This window comes from Hyla sarda, chromosome 4 (genome assembly GCF_029499605.1).
Source record: "Hyla sarda isolate aHylSar1 chromosome 4, aHylSar1.hap1, whole genome shotgun sequence".
Taxonomy (NCBI): Eukaryota; Metazoa; Chordata; class Amphibia; order Anura; family Hylidae; genus Hyla; species Hyla sarda.
Genome location: NC_079192.1, coordinates 289434805 through 289460611, shown reverse-complemented (window position 1 = coordinate 289460611; position 25807 = coordinate 289434805). Strand labels below are relative to the sequence as shown.

Here is a 25807-nt window from a genome sequence, read left to right as displayed (position 1 = left end):
CAGAATAGCTGCTTTTTATAACCTTTTATTCCCAAAAAAATTTATAAAAAATGTATTAAAAGTTTTATATAAGCAAATATGGTATCAATAAAAAGTACAGATCACGGTGCTAAAAATGAGCCCTCATACCGCCGCTTATACGGAAAAAAGAAAAAGTTATAGGTCTTCAAAATAAGGGGATTTTAAACATACTAATTTGGTTAAAAAGTTTGTGATTTTTTTTTAAGCGCAACAGTAATAGAAAAGTATGTTATCACTGGTATCATTTTAATTGTATTGACCCAAAGAATAAAGAACACATGTCACTTTTACCTTAAATTGTACGACGTGAAAACGAAACCTTCCAAAATCAGCAAAATTGCGGTTTTCTTTTTAATTTCCCCACACAAATAGTACTTTTTTGGTTGCACCATACATTTAATGGTAAAGTGAGTGATGGCTTTACAACGGACAACTGGTCGCGAAAAAAACAAGCCCTCATACTAGTCTGTGGATGAAAATATAAAAGAGTTATGATTTTTTGAAGGCGAGGAGGAAAAAATGAAAACGTAAAAATAAAATTTTCTGGGTCCTTAAGGCCCAAATTGGCTGTGTCCTTAAGGGGTTAAAAGTACCTTTTCCCTCTGGGAAAAGAGCTCATTTCATTACATTTAATTCTTCACATATTGGACTTCATTGTTATTACCTTTATGTTTATTGTAAGGGGTCACAGCAGGTGGTGGATCCTCCAGGCCTGGGTGGATGATGACTTGAGCCGTTCCAGGGAGCGGAGGCTAAGGTGCCGCTGGTTTTCACCAGAGCCCGCCGCAAAGCGGGATGGTCTTGCTGCGAAAGGCGGCACCCAAGTGGTTACCCCAGGCACAACTCGTCCACACAGGTAGCTGGGAGGTAGAGTGGCACAGAAGGAGGCTGGCAAGATGTGGTAAGATGGCAGAAGGTCAAGGCAGGTAACACAGGTGCAGGATAGGTAGCAAGGAACAGGTACACAGTAACAGGGACACAGGAATTTTACTATGACACTAGGCAACCAAAGATCCAGCAGGGAACCAAGGGAGGAGCTGATATTTAAGGACAGGTGTAGACACTTGATTAATTGAGCACTGGCCCTTTAAGTTAAAGAGCTCTGGCGCGTGCACGCCCTAGGAGGCGGGGTCAAGCGCGCCGGGGCTGCAAGGACACGGAGAGGCGGAAGATGAGGGAGGTGAGTGACGGGCTGGGATTCACATGTGAGCTCTATACCGCGATGCGAATCCCAGCCCCGCCGACAGTGGGGACATAAGCAGAGAGCGCTCACGGACGGCGTGTCCGCCTGAAGTGCAAGTGTTACATTATGTTTTATGTTTCTGCACCATTGTCCTTTTGTGTATTTGTTATTTTTTCTAATTACACATTGTTTACATTGTAATTTATTGGACAACAGGGCGCCACAAGCTTGATGGTTTGCTTTTGATCTGTCATTGCATGTGTTACTCTTTCTAAAATTTTCAACAAAAATGTTTTTAGAATATTGGAAACTGTGTATATTCAGATAAAACAAAGGTCTATGCATCACTGTGTATTTCTGTTAGTAGTTGTTTTCAGACTTCCTAGCAGTCTAGGTATCAATGGAAAGACATTTTCTTGAAATTACAACAGTTACTAGAATATTTGAAGATGGAAAATGACTGGGTTTCATATTGTTTTTGGGTAATGTAGGGCTGATTATAGACATCAGACTTTTGTTAGTATAGCTTTTTAGGTGAAATAAAGAACCAAGCTGTTTGACTGTGCTGTTTTCGCAAAGATAAATAGTGTCAGGGGAGTTTGCCAGCCACCTATATTCTTCCCTTTATAGTTAACTACACCAAACAGGTAAATAATTATTTCAGTATGAATATTCCTGTCACGTCTCAGGTAGAAAATGAAAGACCTAACGCTTGCTCGAAAGTCCTTTCCCTTCCTATTAACAAGATCCCCCCTAAACAGTAGCCCCAAACTGGGTTAAGGTCCCTGCACTAAACAACATGCAAGAGCATCAGAGTAGTCAGAATAGTTAGACAAACCAGTTCGGTAACATACAGGGAGATAAGGTACAAAATCACAAAGGCAAAAATATGGGTTGAACCTAAACAGGGGCATAGTACAAAATCAACAGGAAGGTAATGTCAGAAAACAGGTAGAAGGTCTGGTAATAGGAGCTTTAGAAGCTAGTCAGGCACAGGGAATATAGGGATGCTGGTGATGGAAAGAACCTCCATCACAAGACTTTACTTCATAGTGAGCAAGGATAAAATGTCCTACCCTTGGGGGTGTGAGCCCTGCAACTAAATCCGATTGGTCCAGCGCTAACCCCTACTTATTGGCCAGGCTGGACATCTGACCTAGACAATAAATGGATCCAGCACAGGTAAAGATGTTACAAAAGCAAACAATTCGGTTTGCTATTATGTCATACAGATAGTAGGCATATGATCTATGGTGTTGCATCAGTTCATGTGTGGAAGGTTGTTACGCCGAGCGCTCCGGGTCCCCGCTCCTCCCCAGAGCGCTCGCTTCACTCTCCCCGCGGCAGCGCTCCGGTCACGTCCTCTGACCCGGGGCGCTGCGATTCCGCTGCCAGCCGGGATGCGATTCGCGATGCGGGTAGCGCCCGCTCGCGATGCGCACCCCGGCTCCCCTACCTGACTCGCTCTCCGTCTGTTCTGTCCCGGCGCGCGCGGCCCCGCTCCCTAGGGCGCGCGCGCGCCGGGTCTCTGCGATTTAAAGGGCCACTGCGCCGCTGATTGGCGCAGTGGTTCCAATTAGTGTGTTCACCTGTGCACTTCCCTATATCACCTCACTTCCCCTGCACTCCCTTGCCGGATCTTGTTGCCTTAGTGCCAGTGAAAGCGTTCCTTGTGTGTTCCTTGCCTGTGTTTCCAGACCTTCTGCCGTTGCCCCTGACTACGATCCTTGCTGCCTGCCCCGACCTTCTGCTACGTCCGACCTTGCTTTTGCCTACTCCCTTGTACCGCGCCTATCTTCAGCAGCCAGAGAGGTGAGCCGTTGCTAGTGGATACGACCTGGTCACTACCGCCGCAGCAAGACCATCCCGCTTTGCGGCGGGCTCTGGTGAAAACCAGTAGTGGCTTAGAACCGGTCCACTAGCACGGTCCACGCCAATCCCTCTCTGGCACAGAGGATCCACTACCTGCCAGCCGGCATCGTGACAGTAGATCCGGCCATGGATCCCGCTGAAGTTCCTCTGCCAGTTGTCGCTGACCTCACCACGGTGGTCGCCCAGCAGTCACAACAGATAGCGCAACAAGGCCAACAGCTGTCTCAACTGACCGTTATGCTACAACAGTTACTACCACAGCTTCAGCAGTCATCTCCTCCGCCAGCTCCTGCACCTCCTCCGCAGCGAGTGGCCGCTCCTGGGATACGCTTATCCTTGCCGGATAAATTTGATGGGGACTCTAAGTTTTGCCGTGGCTTTCTTTCCCAATGTTCCCTGCATCTGGAGATGATGTCGGACCTGTTTCCCACTGAAAGGTCTAAGGTGGCTTTCGTAGTCAGCCTTCTGTCCGGAAAAGCCCTGTCATGGGCCACACCGCTCTGGGACCGCAATGACCCCGTCACTGCCTCTGTACACTCCTTCTTCTCGGAAATCCGAAGTGTCTTTGAGGAACCTGCCCGAGCCTCTTCTGCTGAGACTGCCCTGTTGAACCTGGTCCAGGGTAATTCTTCCGTTGGCGAGTATGCCGTACAATTCCGTACTCTTGCTTCAGAATTGTCCTGGAATAATGAGGCCCTCTGCGCGACCTTCAAAAAAGGCCTATCCAGCAACATTAAAGATGTTCTGGCCGCACGAGAAATTCCTGCTAATCTACATGAACTTATTCACCTAGCCACTCGCATTGACATGCGTTTTTCCGAAAGGCGTCAGGAACTCCGCCAAGATATGGACTCTGTTCGCACGAGGCGTTTCTTCTCCTCGGCTCCTCTCTCCTCTGGTCCCCTGCAATCTGTTCCTGTGCCTCCCGCCGTGGAGGCTATGCAGGTCGACCGGTCTCGCCTGACACCTCAAGAGAGGACACGACGCCGTATGGAGAACCTCTGGCTGTACTGTGCTAGTACCGAACACTTCCTGAGAGATTGTCCTATCCGTCCTCCCCGCCTGGAAAGACGTACGCTGACTCCGCACAAAGGTGAGACAGTCCTTGATGTCTACTCTGCTTCTCCACGTCTTACTGTGCCTGTGCGGATGTCTGCCTCTGCCTTCTCCTTCTCTACAGTGGCCTTCTTGGACTCTGGATCTGCAGGAAATTTTATTTTGGCCTCTCTCGTCAACAGGTTCAACATCCCGGTGACCAGTCTCGCCAGACCCCTCTACATCAATTGTGTAAATAATGAAAGATTGGACTGTACCATACGTTTCCGCACGGAGCCCCTTCTTATGAGCATCGGATCTCATCATGAGAGGATTGAACTTTTGGTCCTCCCCAATTGCACCTCGGAAATTCTCCTTGGACTTCCCTGGCTTCAACTTCATTCCCCTACCCTGGATTGGTCCACTGGGGAGATCAAGAGTTGGGGGTCCTCTTGTTCCAAGAACTGTCTAAAACCGGTTCCCAGTAACCCTTGCCGTAACTCTGTGGTTCCTCCAGTAACCGGTCTCCCTAAGGCCTATATGGACTTCGCGGATGTTTTCTGCAAAAAACAAGCTGAGACTCTACCTCCTCACAGGCCTTATGATTGCCCTATCGACCTCCTCCCGGGCACTACTCCACCCCGGGGCAGAATTTATCCTCTCTCTGCCCCAGAGACTCTTGCCATGTCCGAATACGTCCAGGAGAATCTAAAAAAGGGCTTTATCCGTAAATCCTCCTCTCCTGCCGGAGCCGGATTTTTCTTTGTGTCCAAAAAAGATGGCTCCCTACGTCCTTGCATTGACTACCGCGGTCTTAATAAAATCACGGTTAAGAACCGCTACCCCTTACCCCTCATCTCTGAACTCTTTGATCGCCTCCAAGGTGCCCACATCTTCACTAAATTGGACTTAAGAGGCGCCTATAACCTCATCCGCATCAGAGAGGGGGACGAGTGGAAAACGGCATTTAACACCAGAGATGGACACTTTGAGTATCTGGTCATGCCCTTTGGACTGTGCAACGCCCCTGCCGTCTTCCAAGACTTTGTCAATGAAATTTTTCGTGATCTGTTATACTCCTGTGTTGTTGTATATCTGGACGATATCCTAATTTTTTCTGCCAATCTAGAAGAACACCGCCAGCATGTCCGTATGGTTCTTCAGAGACTTCGTGACAACCAACTCTATGCCAAAATTGAGAAATGTCTGTTTGAATGCCAATCTCTTCCTTTTCTAGGATATTTGGTCTCTGGCCAGGGACTACAGATGGATCCAGACAAACTCTCTGCCGTCTTAGATTGGCCACGCCCCTCCGGACTCCGTGCTATCCAACGCTTTTTGGGGTTCGCCAATTATTACAGGCAATTTATTCCACATTTTTCTACCATTGTGGCTCCTATCGTGGCTTTAACCAAAAAAAATGCTGATCCCAAGTCCTGGCCTCCTCAAGCAGAAGACGCCTTTAAACGACTCAAGTCTGCCTTTTCTTCGGCTCCCGTCCTCTCCAGACCTGACCCTTCCAAACCCTTCCTATTGGAGGTTGATGCCTCCTCAGTGGGAGCTGGAGCTGTTCTTCTACAAAAAAATTCTTCCGGGCATGCTGTCACTTGTGGTTTTTTCTCTAGGACCTTCTCTCCAGCGGAGAGGAACTACTCCATCGGGGATCGAGAGCTTCTAGCCATTAAATTAGCACTTGAGGAATGGAGGCATCTGCTGGAGGGATCAAGTTCTCCTGTTATTATCTACACCGACCACAAGAACCTCTCCTACCTCCAGTCTGCCCAACGGCTGAATCCTCGCCAGGCCCGGTGGTCTCTGTTCTTTGCCCGATTTAATTTTGAGATTCACTTTCGTCCTGCCGATAAGAACATTAGGGCCGATGCTCTCTCTCGTTTCTCGGATGCCTCAGAAGTTGAACTCTCTCCGCAACACATCATTCCACCTGACTGCCTGATCTCCACTTCTCCTGCCTCCATCAGGCAGACTCCTCCAGGAAAGACCTTTGTTTCTCCTCGCCAACGCCTCGGAATCCTCAAATGGGGTCACTCCTCCCATCTCGCAGGTCATGCGGGTATCAAGAAATCTGTGCAACTCATCTCCCGCTTCTATTGGTGGCCGACTCTGGAGACGGATGTTGTGGACTTTGTGCGAGCCTGCACTATCTGTGCCCGGGATAAGACTCCTCGCCAGAAGCCCGCTGGTTTTCTTCATCCTCTGCCTGTCCCCGAACAGCCTTGGTCTCTGATTGGTATGGATTTTATTACTGATTTACCCCCTTCCCGTGGCAACACTGTTATTTGGGTGGTCGTTGATCGATTCTCCAAAATGGCACATTTCATCCCTCTTCCTGGTCTTCCTTCTGCGCCTCAGTTGGCTAAACAATTTTTTGTACACATTTTTCGTCTTCACGGGTTGCCTACGCAGATTGTCTCGGATAGAGGCGTCCAATTCGTGTCTAAATTCTGGAGGGCTCTCTGTAAACAACTCAAGATTAAATTAAATTTTTCTTCTGCATATCATCCCCAGTCCAATGGACAAGTAGAAAGGATTAACCAGATCTTGGGTGATTATTTGCGACATTTTGTTTCCTCCCGCCAGGATGACTGGGCAGATCTCCTCCCATGGGCCGAATTCTCGTATAACTTCAGGGTCTCTGAGTCTTCCTCCAAATCCCCATTTTTCGTGGTGTACGGCCGTCACCCTCTTCCCCCCCTCCCTACTCCCTTGCCCTCTGGTCTGCCCGCTGTGGATGAAATTTCTCGTGACCTTTCCATCATATGGAGAGAGACCCAAAATTCTCTCTTACAGGCTTCATCACGCATGAAGAAGTTCGCGGATAAGAAAAGAAGAGCTCCCCCCGTTTTTTCCCCTGGAGACAAGGTATGGCTCTCCGCTAAATATGTCCGCTTCCGTGTCCCTAGCTACAAGTTGGGACCACGCTATCTTGGTCCTTTCAAAATTTTGTGTCAAATTAATCCTGTCTCTTATAAACTTCTTCTTCCTCCCTCTCTTCGTATCCCTAATGCCTTTCACGTCTCTCTTCTCAAACCACTCATCCTCAACCGTTTTTCTCCCAAATCTGTTCCTCCCACTCCTGTTTCCGGCTCCTCGGACATCTTCTCGGTCAAAGAAATTTTAGCTGCCAAAAAGGTCAGAGGGAAAAATTTTTTTTTAGTGGACTGGGAGGGTTGTGGTCCTGAAGAGAGATCCTGGGAACCTGAGGATAACATCCTAGACAAAAGTCTGCTCCTCAGGTTCTCAGGCTCTAAGAAGAGGGGGAGACCCAAGGGGGGGGGTACTGTTACGCCGAGCGCTCCGGGTCCCCGCTCCTCCCCGGAGCGCTCGCTTCACTCTCCCCGCGGCAGCGCTCCGGTCACGTCCTCTGACCCGGGGCGCTGCGATTCCGCTGCCAGCCGGGATGCGATTCGCGATGCGGGTAGCGCCCGCTCGCGATGCGCACCCCGGCTCCCCTACCTGACTCGCTCTCCGTCTGTTCTGTCCCGGCGCGCGCGGCCCCGCTCCCTAGGGCGCGCGCGCGCCGGGTCTCTGCGATTTAAAGGGCCACTGCGCCGCTGATTGGCGCAGTGGTTCCAATTAGTGTGTTCACCTGTGCACTTCCCTATATCACCTCACTTCCCCTGCACTCCCTTGCCGGATCTTGTTGCCTTAGTGCCAGTGAAAGCGTTCCTTGTGTGTTCCTTGCCTGTGTTTCCAGACCTTCTGCCGTTGCCCCTGACTACGATCCTTGCTGCCTGCCCCGACCTTCTGCTACGTCCGACCTTGCTTTTGCCTACTCCCTTGTACCGCGCCTATCTTCAGCAGCCAGAGAGGTGAGCCGTTGCTAGTGGATACGACCTGGTCACTACCGCCGCAGCAAGACCATCCCGCTTTGCGGCGGGCTCTGGTGAAAACCAGTAGTGGCTTAGAACCGGTCCACTAGCACGGTCCACGCCAATCCCTCTCTGGCACAGAGGATCCACTACCTGCCAGCCGGCATCGTGACAAAGGTCTTAGCACCTTCCACTCATGCACATTCTGAAATAGAAAAAACTTTTTTGAACAACTTATTGGAACAGAGATTAAAGGATCACCTTTGGACGCAGTTTTACATATGTATGTACTGGGACACATAGGGATCGTGAGATTTGTAGCTTTCAGGGAAGCTAAGAAAAGGATATTTGCTTAAACTAAAAAGTCCACTAAACAAAGGAAATAAAACATGAGCATGTGGAGGTATAGTGGTGGGTATCAGTAGGGCAATTTAGCATAATAGCTGCCTTTAGTTTCTTTTCAGGAAATGACATACTGCCAACAGTTTTTAGGAATAATTTGGTCCAGTGAAATGTCTTTGGTGATAAATCGAGAAGCGGGGTCATCGAATATTTTTGTGAATGTTTTTTAGCAAGTGTTAATTCTGCCTGACAAACCCTCAAAGGGAAGACATGAAACCATAGGATGAATACTTCCTGTTTCATTACTTACTTTGTTTGCCATAGAGATAAGTGGTATGATTTATTTTTCTGGCAGCCACTTATCTTCCCCTGCTCCATTAAAATATCGTACAGGTTCAGTGAAGCCAAACTTGCAGATGAATGGAGGAACTTAGACTGATAAATGTAATGTGGATGACAGTTACCTTGACACATTAAATAATTTTAAACTGGAATTTGATATATATTGAGCTGAGGATGTAAAAATATAAAATACATTGTATACAAATTTTATACTGTTTAAATGTAATTTAGAAGTACTGCTATACGGATTTACAATTTTTAATTGACATTTGTTTACTCATAAATACTGGAGACTGTGAATTCATTGTAGCCAGTTGCGCCAGGAAATTATAGAGGGTTGAAATGTTGCATAGCTGATCTACTGTGAATTATTATTCATGCTGGGTATATGTAGAACAGGAAGCTTTGCTAATGATGGACATGTTAATATGTAGAATTTCTAAATTGGTAATTACATAGTAATTTCTTCTTATTTAAATCATGACCTTATTCAGCTGACTGAGTGGAAAAATATATATGATTCTTCGCACCCTAATGAGATGGAATTGCCAGACCCATGGGAAGATCTCTTGACTGCTTTTCAGAAACTACTGGTGATACGTTGCCTACGACCCGAAAAGGTAAACTAAATTATTGTAGACTTTGCACAGTAAACTTGGCTTATCTGGATATATTTTTTTATGATAATGACCAACTGTAAGCATAAATACAGTCTCCACACGTTACTTGAAAAGATCCACACATGTTTAAAGGAAAACTGACAGCTTGCTCCCCCCGCACTAACCAGCGGTACTGGCTGATCAGTTTGATGCTTACTGTGCCCGGATTCATCTGGCCCATATCTTTGTTTTTCCCTATATGCTAATTAAGTGCTAACTGGCACAGGGAGCGTTAACTGGCACTCTGACATCACCGCCGCTGCCCGCAGCGCCACTCAGCTCATCATTATTCCTCCCTCCATATGCCTCTCCCTCTTCTCCCCGCTCTGTAATGAAGAGGGAGAGGTGGAGGGAGGAGAGAAATATTGATGAGTTGGGCGGCGCTGCGGATCCGGGTGGATCCGGGCATAGTAAGCATCAAACTGACCAGCGTCCCCAGCAGCCAGTACCGTTGTTTTTTGCGGGGCGGGCAACTTGACAGTTTTCCTTTAACCCCTTAACGACAATGGACGTAAATGTACGTCATGGTGACGTGGTACTTAGCGCACCATGACGTACATTTACGCGCTGCCCTGATCGCGAGCATCGGGGCAGTGCTCGTGTCATGCCCGCAGGTCCTGGCTGCCATTAACCCCTCAGATGCCGTGATCAATACAGATCACAGCATCTGCGGCAGTGCGGTATTTTGAATGGATGTTTGGATCGCCCGCAACGCTGCTGTGGGGATCCGATCATCCAGCATGAAAGCCAGAGGTCCCCTCACCTGGCTCCGGCCGTCTCCCGGGGTCTTCTGCTCTGGTCTGAAATCGAGCAGACCAGAGCAGAAGATCACGGATAATACTGATCAGTGCTATGTCCTATACATAGCACTGAACAGTATTATCAATCAAATGATTGCTATAAATAGTCCCCTATGGGGACTATTAAAGTGTAAAAAAAAAAAGTTAAATAAAAAAGTAAAAAAATTTGAAAAATCCCCTCCCCCCAATAAAAAAGTTAAACGTCCATTTTCCCATTTTACCCCCAAAAAAGCGTATAAAAAATAATTAATACATATATTTGGTATCGCCGCGCGGATAAAAGTCTGAACTATTAAAATGTATTTTTAATTATCCCGTATGGTGAACGGCGTAAACGTAAAATTCTTTTTTTTAAAGTCCAAAATTGCTGCCTTTTTGTCACATTTTATTCCCAAAAAAATGTATAAAAAATTTATAAAAAGTTAAACCTAAGCAAAAGTGAAACTGATAAAAACTACAGATCATGGCAGAAAAAATTAGCCCTCATATCGCCCCATATACAGAAAAATTAGAAAGTTATAGGTTGTCAAAATAGGGCAATTTCAAACAAACTAATTTTATTAAAATGATTTGATATTTTTTTTTAAGTGGTCCAATTATAGAAAAGTATATAACATGGGTATCATTTTAATCATATTGACCTACAAAATAAAGAAAACATGTCATTTTTACCGGAAAGTGTGCAGCGTAAAAACAAAACTTCCAAAATTTGCTAAATTGCGGTTCTATTTTCAATTTTCCCACATAAATAATATTTGTTTGGTTGCACCTACATTTTATGGTGAAAAAAGTGATGTAATTACAAAGTACAATTGATGACACAAAAAACAAGCCCTCATATGGGTCTGTGGATGGAAATATAAGAGAGTTATGATTTTTAGAAGGTGAGGAGGAAAAAACGAAAATGCAAAAATGAAATTGGTCTGGTCCTTAAGGCCAAAATGGGCCTGGTCCTTAAGGGGTTAAACACTTAACAACTTAAAAAAAAAAAGTTAGAGCTTTTAAAAACAATGCTTGTTGGACATGTTATTCCAAAGCCATGGGTGTAATATGGAGTTTAGACCTCATTTAGTGGCAACAAGAGCCTCCACGCATTTTGAAACCTTTCCCACAAAATTTAGGAGCATTAACATCATTCTTCATTGAAAATTAGGAGTCTAGACAAACTTTTACAGCAATTATCTCGACGTAAAGGAGTACTCCAGGATATGAAAACTTACTTCCTATCCTAAAGATAGGGAATAAGTTTAAGATGGCAAGGAGTCTGACCGCTTGGACACCCTGTGACCTCATATACGGGGCCCCGGCTCTCCGGCCAAACAGCGAATGCCAACCACCATTCGAAGCGGCGGCCTACACACCCTCTCTATGCAGCACTATCGTAGAGCCAGAGATTGCCGAATGCAGCGCTCTGGCTCTCCTATCAGGCTCTGGACACCCTTTTTAACCCCTTAAGAACCAAACACGTATGAGTATGTCCCTGCACCCTGGGTCTTAAGGACCAGGCACGTACTCATACATTCGTGGGAATTTCGGTCCCCGCCGTGCACCGGGCGGGGACTGGACCGGGGTGGCTGCTGATATCGATAAGCAGTCACCCCGCGCAAATGCCCAGGGGGGTCATCAGACCCCCCCCCCATGACAGCGATCGGCGCAAATCGCAAGTGAATTCACACTTGCGATTTGCGCGATTCCAGGTCATTACGGGTCTATGGTGACCCGGTGACCCGGAATATAAGGGGGATCGCGGGTGTCTAAGACACCCACAATCCCCCTGAAGAGATAGGAGTGAGGTGGCAGGGGTGCCACACCTCCTATTCCTGCTATTGGTGGTCTAGACCCCTATGCAATCCCTAATTTAGCCCTCAAATGCGCATGGCGCTCTCTCACTTCGGAGCCCTGTCGTATTTCAAGGAAACAGTTTAGGGCCACATATACCCCATATGTGGCCCTAAACTGTTTCCTTGAAATACGACAGGGCTCCGTACTGGGGAGAAATTACACTACAAATTTTGGGGGGCTTTTTCTCCTTTTACCCCTTATGAAAAGGAAAAGTTGGGGTCTACACCAGCCTGTTAGTGTAAAAAAAATGTTTTTTTACACTAACATGCTGGTGCTGCCCCATACTTTTTTTTTCACAAGAGGTAAAAAAAGATCCCCAAATTTTGTAACGCAATTTCTTCTGAGTACGGAAATACCCCAGATGTGGTCGCAAAATGCTCTGTGGGCGCACAACAATGCTCAGGAGTGAGAGCGCACTATGTACATATGTAAATTGGTGATTTGCACGGGGGTGGCTAATTTTACAGCGGTTCTGACATAAACGCAAAAAAATAAATATGGACATGTGACCCTATTTTGGGAACTACACCCCTCACGGAATGTAACAAGGGGTATAGTGAGCCTTAACACCCCACAGGTGTTTGACAAATTTTTGTTAAAGTTGGATGGGAAAATGAAAAAAAAAAATTTTCACAAAAATGCTGGTGTTACCCTAAATTTTTCATTTTCACAAGGGAAAATAGGAAAAAAGACCCCCAAAATTTGTAACCCCATTTCTTCTGAGTAAGAAAATACCCCATATGTGGATGTAAAGTGCTCTGCTGGCGAACTACAATGCTCAGAAGAGAGGGAGCGCCATTGGGATAGTGAAGAGAAAATGTGTCCGGAATTAAAGGCCACGTGTGTTTACAAAGCCCCCATAGTGCCAGAAAAATGGACCACTGAACATGTGACCCCATTTTGGAAACTACACCCGTCACGTAATGTAATAAGGGGTACAGTGAGCATTTACACCCCACAGGTGTCTGACAGATTTTTGGAACAATGGTCCGTGAAAATGAAAAATTTAATTTTTCATTTGCTCAGCCCCACTGTTCCAAAGATCTGTCAAATGCCAGTGGGGTGTAAATACTCACTGCACCCCTTATTAAATTCTGTGAGGGGTCTAGTTTCCAAAATGGTATGCCATGTGTTTTTTTTTGCTGTTCTGGCACCATAGGGGCTTCCTAAATGCGACATGCATCCCCCGACCCACCCCCCCACCCCCCTGAGTAAGACCTGCGAGAGGATGGAAGATGGCGCAGATAGGCGTCGGCCAACTTACTATGTAGTAGGTCAGTTTGTCCTCCCTCTCAGTGGGTGTAAAAAAAGGCCCCGATTTTGTGCTGGTAGCAAGGGTCCAATAAGGTGGAGATCCAGAAGTCAACCCGCTGCTGAATGGTGACAATTCGGCGGTCACTACGCAAGCAAGTGAGTATGCATCATGCCATTTGTGCAAGTGACTCGGAAGGACTCCCTGCCTCCATCTCCACTGCATACTGCCATTGTGTGTCTGGATACTCTGTCTTGCCTTCCTCATAACCCTCTAGCTCCTCTAGCTGCTCCTGCGCCTCCTCACCTGTCAGATGACTAGAAAAACCGCACATCTCGTGAAACCTAAACTGTGCTCCCCTGTGCGCCTCCCCCTCCTCCAGTTCAGCCCCCACAGGGCTCATGTGGCCGTGAGATGTAGGCCCCATGTTTCAGTGCCCTGACCATCCATTGATTCCAACAGGTGTTGTAGTAGATGAAGCAGTGGAATGATGTTGTTCATCCTGTAATCCCAGCAACTGACTAATAATGTGGCTTCCTCAAAGGGCCTAAGCAAACGGCAGGTGTCACATATGAGCTGCCACTGGTTGACATTAATGTTACGCAGGGGACTCCCCCTATCCGCTTGGATCATCAAGAAATTGGTGATGGCTTTTCTCTGTTCGTATAGTCTGTCCAACATATGGAAGGTGGAATTCACACGTGTGGAAATGTTGCAGATCAGACTATGTTGGGAGATGCCATTCTGACGCTGCAGCTCAAGGAGGGTGTGCTTTGCCACGTACCAGTGGCTGAAGTGCATGCAAAGTTTCCTTCCCATTGTTTGAATGTCTTGCGGATGGGGGGATGGGGGAACACTTGAGGAACAGCTTGACAACCAGATTGAACACATGTGCCATGCAGGGCGCATGTCTCAGGCTTCCTTGTTACAGCGCAGACAAGATGTTCTTCCCGTTGTCGGTCACCATGGTTCCCATTTCCAGATTTTGTGGAGTAAGCCATGATTTGATTTCTTCATGAATGAATTTTAACAGTTCCTCCCCCAAGGCAAACCATGTGAAGAACAGTGTGACACTGTTCTGCCCTGCACACATGGTATGCTGGAGAGGCACTGATACTTGTCTGTGCAGTGGAAGCTGAGGACATGGTGGAGGATGAGGAGGCGGACTCGCACACTGTCACAGGACCAATGGCCTGAGAGCATGGAGGCGGAAGCGGCATGACCTGTCCAAGTTGCTGTTGTGACTGTGCAGGAACCACATTCACCCAGTGGGCCATAAAGGACCTGTATTGTGCCTGATTGTAGTTACAGCTCCACACGTCGGCGCTGTCGTGCACTTTGGTACACACCGACAGGTTAAAGGACTGGCCCACCTTTTGTTGCACAAAATTGTGCAGGGGTGGTACTGCCTTCTTTGCAAAGAAATGACGGCTTGGGACACTCCACCTCGGCTCGGCACAAGCCATCAGTTCTCTGAAAGGTGCAGAGTCCACCAGTTGAAAAGGAAGGGACTGCAGCACCAGCAATTTGGACAGGAGCACATTCAGCTCTGCACCGTTGGATGAGTGGGTGAATACTGTTGTCTCTTGGACATGGCTTCGCCGATGGATTGCTGGCAGAATGACTGACTCGAAGTAGGAGGATCAGGAGCATCTGGAGTGACGGAAGATGGGTATGACACACAGCTCCTTTCGGCTGAGGTGGTGGAGTCTTGGCTGGCTGAAACAGGGAGCGGCATGCCACTTGGTGATGCAGCATGCTGGACCACCACATCGGAGCCACGGCTCTCCTAGGCTGCTTTATGGTGATGCTACATATGTTGATGCAGGGCCGTGGTGCCGACATTGGGACCCTGGCCACGCTTCACCTTCTGCCGAGACATCTTGCATATGGCCATGTTAACCTCCTCCGGATGCTTGATGAAACACTGCCACATCGCTGAGTAGCTGATTTTCCCACCAACAGTCCGCACTGATTGACTGGTACTGCCGTCGACTCCAGGAACCCCTGCTTTACTACCTCCCAGGAAGGTAGGTTGCCGCGAAGCAGGTGGTCTACCCTGGGCACGTTTGGCTCCAGAATTTCCACTTCTGCCACCATGCTGACTGTCAACCATGCTACCACCTTGCTGGCTCAGCTGCTGCCTCACGGGCAACCTGCAACCCTCTTCTCCTAATGATGATGTAGCCCCTTCTGCACCCGGCTCCCAAGTGTGATCGGCTTCTTCATCATCGAGTTGTGTCTGCACATCACTGATGTCCTCCTCAGGTTCCTCAACAGTGTCTGCTTCAGGAGCCTGAAAGCTTTTAACACCACCTCCCACACCACTCTCCTCATCACTACTTTCCCGCCTAGCGGAGGAAACGGTGGATGTCTCCTACACTTCTTGGCTGGGCAGTAGCTCTTCTAGAATGTCCTCACTAAATAGTGGAACTGTACCCACAGCATAAGATACTTCTGTGGGGAGGGAACAGCATAGGACAGAGGCAATGGGAGGACAGGGACTGCTCCCGGGCCATGCCAACTGAGGGTTGTGTCTGAGGAACCAGCCGCCTGTTGACTGGGGGTGTCAGATGTCACTTGTGATGAAGTGGATGACCGTGTTAACCAATTGATGATGGCACAGATGGGTTAGCTGGTCGAGACATGACCGCTAGCTGATACGGGGAGCTCTTGCCTCTCACTGCGTCTCCTGCTGCCACTCGCCCCTAGTCTGCTGCGACCTCTGCCTGATGAATTTAGGCCTTTGCCTCTGTGCATGTCCTGGCATTTATCTGTCTGACATACTTAGCGCGTATATAAGGGGAGTACAATACGCTCCACCATGCTTAAAACAGTACTTGTGTACAACACCAGCCGGTGTGTACTTGTGCCTGGCCTTTCTCAGTGTCTAGGAGATATGGATATTGCGTGCCAGCAATAAAAAATATAGGGACTTTATCCAGGCGCTTCCCCTTAAATTGGAAATCGTAGGAACAACCAGTTGCTTTTAAAACATGGTTATTTTTATTTTTGTGCAACATAAAAGTTTTGAGACCTAGGACGGACTCTTCATCAGGCATCATACAAACAAGTGACAATGTGATCTTAAAAAGACCGGGAAGGCTATACCACCGGGTCAGGGGTCATCGGACGTCACACACAGAAAATCTATAAATATGCATAAAACGTACAAAAGTTACAAAAGTTGACTCAAAACCCCCAAACCATAAATAGGGACTTAGTAAAATATGAGGTTTCTATAAAAAAACGGTAAAATTCATATAATTCATAGTTGTGACAAACATATACTGTACATTACAAAAAAGAGAAAGGGAGAATAGTATACCTGGTAAAGTTGCAACTTTACCAGGTATACTATTCTCCCTTTCTCTTTTTTTGTAATATACAATTTTTCCCGTAATTTGGAACTAATTTGGATTGGTCAGATTCGATTCGCTCATCCCTAATTCACACATACAGGATCTGCTGCATATTTATGCTGCATATTTTCTCCAGCTGATTTTGCTACCCATTTAAGTTAATGGGTAGAAAAATCAACTGCACAAAATATGCAACAAAAATTTGGAGCAGATCCTGTAAGTGTGAACGTACCCTTAACCCCTTAACCCCTTAAGGACAATGGACGTACTCCTACGCCCCCGTTTCCGAGTCCTTAAGGACCGAGGACGTAGGAGTACGTCCTGTCCATTCCCGGCCCCCCGCCGCTAGCCGGAGGGGAGCCGGTGCCCGATGCCTGCTGAAATCGTCAGAGACGGCCCCGAACAGCGCCCAGAGCCTGCAGGGGTGAGGTGGCACTGGTGCCACCTCACGATCGCCCTGATTCGTCGGCCGGATTCCCGGCTGACCAATCAGGGCGGCTGCTGCGGGTGTCACTCCCGCACCCGCTCCGCCCCTCTTCCGGAGGACGTGAGCGGGTGCGGGACGTGCACCCCGGGTGCTGGGGACCCCGATCCTCGGCGTTAATGTTGGGATCGGGGCCCCAGGAGCGACGGTGGCGGCGGGACTGACCTGCAGCGTCGATCAGCAGCAGGAGGTGAGTGACAGCCTCCTGCTGTTGCTTAGCAACAGCTCCCAGCATGCAAAAAGGGCATGCTGGGAGCTGTAGTTATGCAACAGGAGGAGGCAGACCACCACAACTCCCAGCATTCCCTTATGGGCATGCTGGAACTTATGGTTTTGCAACAGCTGGAGGCACATTCTTTCTATGGAAAAGTGTACCTTCAGCTGTTGTGTAACTACAACTCCCAGCTTGCACAAACAGCTAAAGTGCATGCTGGGAGTTGTAGTGGTGCATCTGCTGGTTGAATAACTACAACTCCCAGCATGCCCGTTGGCTGTCGGTGACTGCTGAGAGTTGTAGTTTTGCAACAGCTGAAGGCACACTGAGTTAAGTAGCAAACCAGTGTGTCTCCAGCTGTTGCATAACTACAATCCCCAGCATCCCCAGCCAAAGTAGTATGCCTCCCGCTGTTGCATAACTACAACACCCAGCATGTCCTTCCGCTGTCCGTACATGCTGGGGGTTGTAGCTTTTGCAACAGCTGAAGGCACACTGGTTGCAAAACACTGAGTTTGTTGCCAAACTCGGTGTTTCACAACCAGTGTGCCTCCAGCTGTTGCAAAACTACAACTCCCAGCATGCACTGATCGACCGTACATGCTGGGAGTTGTAGTTTTGCAACAGCTGGATGCCCCCCCCCCCAATGTGAATGTACAGGGTACACTCACATGGGCGGAGGATTACAGTAAGTATCCGGCTGCAAGTTTGAGCTGCGGCAAATTTTCTGCTGCAGCTCAAACTACCAGCGAGAAACTACTGTGAACCCCCCGCCCGTGCGACTGTACCCTAAAAACACTACACTACCACAAAATAAAATAAAAAGTAAAAAACACTACATATACACATTCCCCTACACAGCCCCCCTCCCCAATAAAAATGAAAAACGTCTGGTACGCCACTGTTTCCAAAACGGAGCCTCCAGCTGTTGCAAAACAACTACTCCCAGTATTACCAGACAGCCACTGACTGTCCAGGCATGCTGGGACTTTTACAACAGCTGAAGGCACCCTGTTTGGGAATCACTGGCATAGAATACCCCTATGTCCACCCCTATGCAAGTCCCTAATTTAGGCCTCAAATGCGCATGGCGCTCTCACTTTGGAGCCCTGTCGTATTTCAAGGCAACAGTTAAGGGTCACATATGGGGTATCGCCGTACTCGGGAGAAATTGTGTCACAAATTATGGGGGGTATTTTCTGCTTTTACCCTTTTTAAAAATGTAAAATTTTTGGGAAACAAGCATTTTAGGTAAATTTTTTTTTTTTTTTTTTACATATGCAAAAGTTGTGAATCACCTGTGGGGTATTAAGGTTCACATTACCCCTTGTTACATTCCCCGAGGGGTCTAGTTTCCAAAATAGCATGCCATGTGTGTTTTTTTTTTGCTGTTCTGGCACCATAGGGGCTTCCTAAATGCGGCATGCCCCCAGAGCAAAATTTGCTTTCAAAAAGCCAAATGTGACTCCTTCTCTTCTGAGACCTGTAGTGTGCCAGCAGAGCACCTCTCACCCCCATATGGGGTGTTTTCTGAATCGGGAGAAATTGGGCTTCAAATTTTGGGGGGTATTTTCTGCTATTACCCTTTTTAAAAATGTAAAAATTTTGGGAAACCAAGCATTTTAGGTAAAAAAAAATTTTTTTTTTTTTACATATGCAAAAGTCGTGAAACACCTGTAGGGTATTAAGGTTCACTTTACCCCTTTTTACGTTCCCCGAGGGCTCTAGTTTCCAAAATGGTATGCCATGTGGTTTTTTTTTGCTGTCCTGGCACCATAGGGGCTTCCTAAAGGTGACATGCCCCCCGAAAACCATTTGTTGCTCCTTCCCTTCTGAGCCCTCTACTGCGCCCGCCGAACAATTAACATAGACATATGAGGTAGGTGCTTACTCGAGAGAAATTGGGTTTCAAATACAAGTAAAAATTTTCTCCTTTCTACCAATTGCAATTTTTCAGGGACCAGTTCAGTTTTGAAGTGGATTTTAAGGGCCTTCATATTCATCAAAGTATTCAAAATGACATTCAGTAAGTGTTTTAACCCTTTAGGTGTTTCACAGGAATAGCAGCAAAGTGAAGGAGAAAATTCAAAATCTTCATTTTTTACACTCGCATGTTCTTGTAGACCCAGTTTTTGAATTTTTACAAGTGGTTATAGGAGAAAAAAAATTGTAACCCAATTTCTCTCGATTAAGGAAATACCTCATATGTGTATGTCAAGTGTTCGGCAGGCGCAGTAGAGGGCTCAGAAGGGAAGGAGCGACAATGGGATTTTGGAGAGGGAATTTTTCTGAAATGGTTTTTGGGGGGCATGTCACATTTAGAAAGCCCCTATGGTGCCAGAACAGCAGAAAATCCCACATGGCATACCATTTTGGAAACTACACCCCATAAGGAACATAACAAGGGGTCCAGTTAGCCTTAACACCCCACAGGTGTTTGACGACTTTTTGTTAAAGTTGGATGTGTAAATGAAAAAAAAAATTTTTTTTTTTACTAAAATGCAGTTTTTTCCCAACATTTTACATTTTTACAAGGGGTAATAGAAGAAATGGGTTTACAAATTTTGGGGGTAATTTTCTCCTAAGTATGTAAATACCCCATGTGTGGACGTCAAGTGCTCTGCTGGCGAACTACAATGTTTAGAAGAGGAGGAGTGCCATTGAGCTTTTGGAAAGAGAATTTGTTTGGAATGGTAGTCAGGGGCCAAGTGCATTTACAAAGCCTCCCGTGGTGCCAGAACAGTGGACCCCCCCCCCCCACATGTGACCCCATTTTGGAAACTACACCCCTCACAGTATTTAATAAGGCATGCAGTGAGTATTTACACCCCACTGGCATTTTACAGATCTTTGGAACAATGGGCTGTGCACATGAAAAATTTTATTTTTCATTTTCACGGACCACTTTTACAAAAATCTGTCAGACACCTGTGGGGTGTAAATGCTCACTGTACCCCTTATTACATTACGTGAGGGGTGTAGTTTCCAAAATGGGGTCACATGTGGGGGGGTCCATTGTTCTGGCACTTTGGGGGCTTTGTAAACACAGGTGGCCTTCAATTCCGGACAAATTTTCTCTTCAAAATCCCAATGGCGCTCCTTCCGTTCTGAGCATTGTAGTGCGCCAGCAGAGCACTTTACATCCACATATGGGGTATGTTCTTACTCAGAAGAAATTGTGTTACAAATTTTGGGGGTCTTTTTTTCCTTTTACTGCTTGTGAAAATAAAAAGTATGGGGCAACACCAGCATGTTAGTGTAACATTTTTTATTTTTTTACACTAACAAGCTGGTGTAGCCCCCAACTTTTCCTTTTCATAAGGGGTAAAAGGAGAAAAAGCCCCCCAGAATTTGTAGTGCAATTTCTCCCAAGAGCGGAAACACCCTATATGTGGCACTAAACTGTTTCCTTGAAATACGACAGGACTCCGAAGTGAGAGAGCACAATACGCATTTGAGGACTAGATTAGGGATTGCATAGGGGTGAACATAGGGGTATTCTATGCCAGTGATTGCAAAACAGGGTGCCTCCAGCTGTTGCTAAATTCCCAGCATGCCTGGACAGTAAGTGGCTGTCCAGAAATGCTGGGAGTTGTTGTTTTGCAACAGCTGGAGGCTCCGTTTTGGAAACACTGCCATACAATACGTTTTTCATTTTTATTGGGGGGACAGTGTAAGGGGGTGTATATGTAGTGTTTTACCCTTTATTATGTGTTAGTGTAGTGGAGTGTAGTGCAGTGTTTTTAGGGTACATTCGCACTGGTGTGTTACGGTGAGTTTCCCGCTAGGAGTTTGCGATGCGGCGAAAAATTTGCCGCAGCCCAAACTTGAAGAAGGAAATTTACTGTAAACCTGCCTTGTGAATTTACCCTGTACATTCACATGGGGGAGGGGGAACCTCCAGCTGTTTCAAAACTACAACTCCCAGCATGCACTGACAGACTGCGCATGCTGGGAGTTGTACTTTTGCAACAGCTGGAGGCACACTGGTTGGAAAACCTTCAGTTAGGTTCTGTTACCTAACTCAGTATTTTCCAACCAGTGTGGCTAAAGCTGTTGCAAAACTACAACTCCCAGCATGTACTGATCACCGAAGGGCATGGGAGATGTAGTTATGGAACAGCTGGAGGTACGCAACTACAACTCCCAGCATACCAAGACAGCTGTTTGCTGTCTGAGCATGCTGGGATTTGCAGCTTATCAGCATCTGGAGGGCTAGTTTCTAGACCAATGCACAGTGATCTACAAACTGTGGACCTCCAGATGTTGCAACACTACAAATCCTAGCATGCCCAGACAGCAAACAGCTATGTGGGCATGCTAGGAGTTGCAGTTTTGCAAGATCTGGAGAGATATAGTTTAGAGACCACAGTTGTTGCAAAACTACACATTCCAGCATGCCCAAACAGTTGTCTGGGCATGCTGGGAGTTGTAGTTTTTCAACATCTGGAGGGCTACAGTGTAGAGACCAATTTATAGTGGTCTCAGACTGTAGCCCTCCAGATCAACTTACCGGCTTCCGTAGGATCCAGGGAGCCGTCCTCTTCTGACGCACGTCATCGCCGCCCGCCGATCACCATTGCACGCAGCCTCCGGATGGGTAAGTGATCTTTGGTGCCCGGTCCCCTTCGGTTCCCCGTCCTGCCCCGCCTATTGTGAGTGGGCAGGACGGGGAAAACAGAAGTTAACCCCCCTGCCCCCGATCTGCTATTGATTGTCGCTTCTGACGATCAATAGCAGACCAATAGCTGGGATAGGAGGGGTGGCACCCTTGCCACCTCACTCCTATCCCTTCAGGGGGATCGTAGGTGTCTTAGACAACTGTGATCCCCCTTATATTCCGTATAAGATTAGAACTCTGCTTAGGCTGGGTTCACACCACGTTTTGTACTTAGAGTTCCCGTATACGGCTGGGAGGAGGGGAGGGGCTTAATCGCGGAACCGTATTTAATGCATGTCTATGACCCGACAGGAGTGAACTGCAGCCTCCGGTCGGCTGCATTTTTAGCCGTATGCGGTTTCCCGACCGCAGACAAAAACGTGGTTGACCGCGTTTTTGCCTACAGTCGGGAAACCGCATACGGCCGAAAACGCAGCCGACCGGAGGCTGCGGTTCACTCCTGTTGGCTCATAGACATGCATTAAATACGGTTCCCCTATACAGCTGAGTGCGGTCGCCGTGATTAAGCCCCGCCCCCCCTCCTCCCAGCCGTATACGGGAACCCTAAGTACAAAACGTGGTGTGAACCCAGCCTAAGCAGAGTTCTAATCTGCAGTTACAAACCCTGCACATCAATCTCAGACTCAATTCAAATAAACATTGCTCATGTACTTCATGTACTGGAGATCACGTACTTGTGTATGTAAAATGTAATTCATCACAGGTACGAGCAAAGAAAAAAACATCAACAGTAAGAAAGAAATCCCACTATTACAGATAACTTATTACAAATCAATTCCATTGCCAGTTAACAATAGCATTGAAATAAAATACCTAACTCTTCTGGCCTTTTTATTTCTTAAAGAGCAGTAAAGGGCATAATAAAAATTTGATGTGCAAGCAACAGAAAATGTAAGTGAAATGAGCTTTCAACAAGAGAAAGCAGCAGGTCTTCCTCAAATCATGCCAGCTCTTTCTGGTGGTGAAGATTGGCACTCACAAACCGTCATTGCCTTTTTTTTGTATTTTCCCAAAAAAAAATTACAGCAGGGAAGAAGCAGCAGATGTTGAATCCCAATATTTTATAGCAACTCGGCAGTAAATTGCTCGGATGAGCCAAACTTTCTGTAGGGGATATTTGTGAGGAGTAAATAATTAGGTCAGATCTATTAAATGAGAGCAGAACTTCAACTCATTTGAAAAGACCTCAAACTGTGTGACTTTGTTGTGTCCAATATGTGACTAATATCAATAAATTAACTCCATAGGACATTCACTAAGCCGCAGAAATAAAGAGGCACCATGATGCATCACATGTGTTTCCTTAAGGGAGGATTAGAAGCAATGTTCCATTCCCATTTGTTCTATTTGGATTTTAGGTTTTAGAACTATATCTTATAAAATGTCAAACTTTGTCAGTAATAAAGTATGGATGGGGCTTCTACATCGAAATCTAAATATAAGAAATAATTATTTCACCCTGTAGGCTGTCACAGTACCTCTGCTATCTTCTTAATTTATACTTTTTTTTTTTGTTATCATTGGTCAAGTCCTGGGAAAAAAGGGTGGGAACTCACCTCACATTTCCACTCAAGGGCTGGTCCTGCAGGACTCCTGCTAATGGGAACAGTGTTCCTGCTGTGGAAAAAGTTCAGGAACTCAGTTCCCACATGTCCCTGCAGGACCTGAGCCCTGCTTGCTATCCTCATCCAGGCTGTACAGATCAAAAAATGGAATCCATGGAATTTATTTTCCATGCGGACTCCACAAAAAGAGTAGAAATATCTATTCTGGATTTTGGTAGAGAGAAACATCTGCTGCGGAAATTCAATGGGACTCTGCTGCTCTGGAATCTCTGTGTGGGATTCAAATGTGAAATTCCGCACAGAAATTCTGTGACGTGAACATAGCCTAATAAACTGTTATTATGTTAAAGGTGTTGTCCTATCTTGTTAAATGGCTTTTTCTGTGCATTTTCGGCTTGTTTGTGGCTGCCGGAGGTGGTGGAGAAAGCTGAAAGCAGCCGAAGTGGGGAAGTTATCCAATCTGCATAAATCCTGTTGACTTTAATGGGTATTGTGTAAAAGGCTCAACGAGCTAACTCGGGGGGGTTATGTAAACAGCTTGGCTTAAGGGGCTAAGTTGTTTCGCACCATTTAAGTCAATTGGAGTTAAGCAAATTGCATAACTTCCCCACTTCTGCTGTTTTTGTCTTTCCCGATCCCCGCTAGTGGCTGCAAACAGACTGGAGGAGCAAGAAAACCTAGAAATAATGAAGAGGGATGACCGTTAGTATGAACTTGTAAGGACTCTGTGTGCCACTGAACAGGATCTATTAATGCAGCTTTGTGAATTATTATTAAAACTCACTTATAAATAAGATTCATAATTACCAAGTATGTATATGCTTAGGAAGCCAACTTATCTCATTATTAAAGTATCATTATGCTTATTATACAATTAGGGCTTTCATGGGTATTATCTACCATAAGTATTACATTCCCTTTTTAATCCTATCAGTGATCCAGAGTCTCCACATCTATTTTTATTACATTTCCTACATGCTATCTACTACTGTGAGAATTGTGGCTCAGCTCTATACTGTTCATCGCTTAGTGATATCTAAGTGGCTCCTTGCATAATTACTGATCTTGTGAATAATGCATACAGTCATGGTTTATAATATATTTGTTTTGCAATATCTAATTTTCTGTTTTTTAATTTCTTTTTAGGTCATTCCAGCAGTCCAGCAATTTATCAATGATAAAATGGGCCCAGCTTATATTGACCCTCCAACATTTGACCTTCAACATAGTTACATGGACTCCACCTCTAGCATACCGCTGATATTTGTCTTGTCATCTGGAGCTGATCCTTTAGAACTGCTAATTAAATTTGCAGAAGAGCGAGGTAAGTAGAATTATATTTCTAGCAGATACGTTCACTTTTCAGAATTTTTCAGTATTAGTAAAATGGGTGATCTGGAATAATTTAACATACCAGGATCATCGGTTCTTTTACCCTTGTGCCCCAAATGCAATTATTCAATGTGCTCATTAGTTTCATAACAGTTTTTTAAAGAGTTTATCCAAAACAACAACAAAAAACGAGATTCTCTTTTGTAAATCACCCACCATTACTATTCCGACACTACCGAAGTGCTCACTGCTTAAATTGTCTTAATCAGGGAATCCAGAAGGTGAGACCCCTTTAAAGTAATATGATCAGTTTTCAATAATTCTTGGTCACCGGGTGAAAATAAAAATGATCAGTCTTATACAGGACCACCACTGATATCATATATTTAACATTCCCTTAAGTTGAAGTCATTAAAAATCCTTTCTATTCCTTCCCGATTCCATGTCAACAAACAATAGTTTTAGCAAGCTGAGATATCTAGTTTGTAGATGACACAAACAATTTTTCCAACAAATCACAACAAAAAGATCCTTTCATTTATAATTTACAATATCAAAATTTTACATATACCAAGTTAAGTTAAACGTGCCTTTAAATAGCTTAAAAAATTCCAGAAAACATTGTCATGGTTTCAAAAACTGATAGGCCCATTGACCTCATCTGAGTTTCCTGGAGGTGCACCTGAGGTATTATTTTAAAGGGACCCTATTGGATATCCTTGCTGAGGACATCATAACATAGGTACTGACACAAGTGGGAAGGCTTGCAATCCAACACCATCCTAACCATTATGCATGAGGGGTGGCATCATGTTGTTGGGATGCTTTGCTGTAGATGGACAATGGCATTTCAAAGAATAGATGGCATTAGGAAAGGAAAATGATGTGATCATATGGAAAAAACATCTTAATATATCAGTCAGTAAGCTACAGGGGTTGTCTGACAAAAACAGCTTGTTTGTTTTCTGTTGTTTTTTTGTTTTGTTTTCTA

The 25807-nt window shown here is 46.0% G+C and overlaps 1 protein-coding gene across 1 annotated transcript in view; it reads left to right on the top strand.

Annotated features, from left to right (window-relative positions):
- The window catches only part of LOC130369339 (dynein axonemal heavy chain 3-like), a 919716-nt gene that overhangs the window by 775227 nt on the left and 118682 nt on the right, over positions 1-25807 (top strand). Inside the window, exons 44-45 of the mRNA XM_056574479.1 lie at positions 9120-9245; positions 24631-24808. Coding sequence (XP_056430454.1) covers positions 9120-9245; positions 24631-24808 — 304 coding nt within the window. The remainder of the gene's footprint in view (positions 1-9119; positions 9246-24630; positions 24809-25807) is intronic.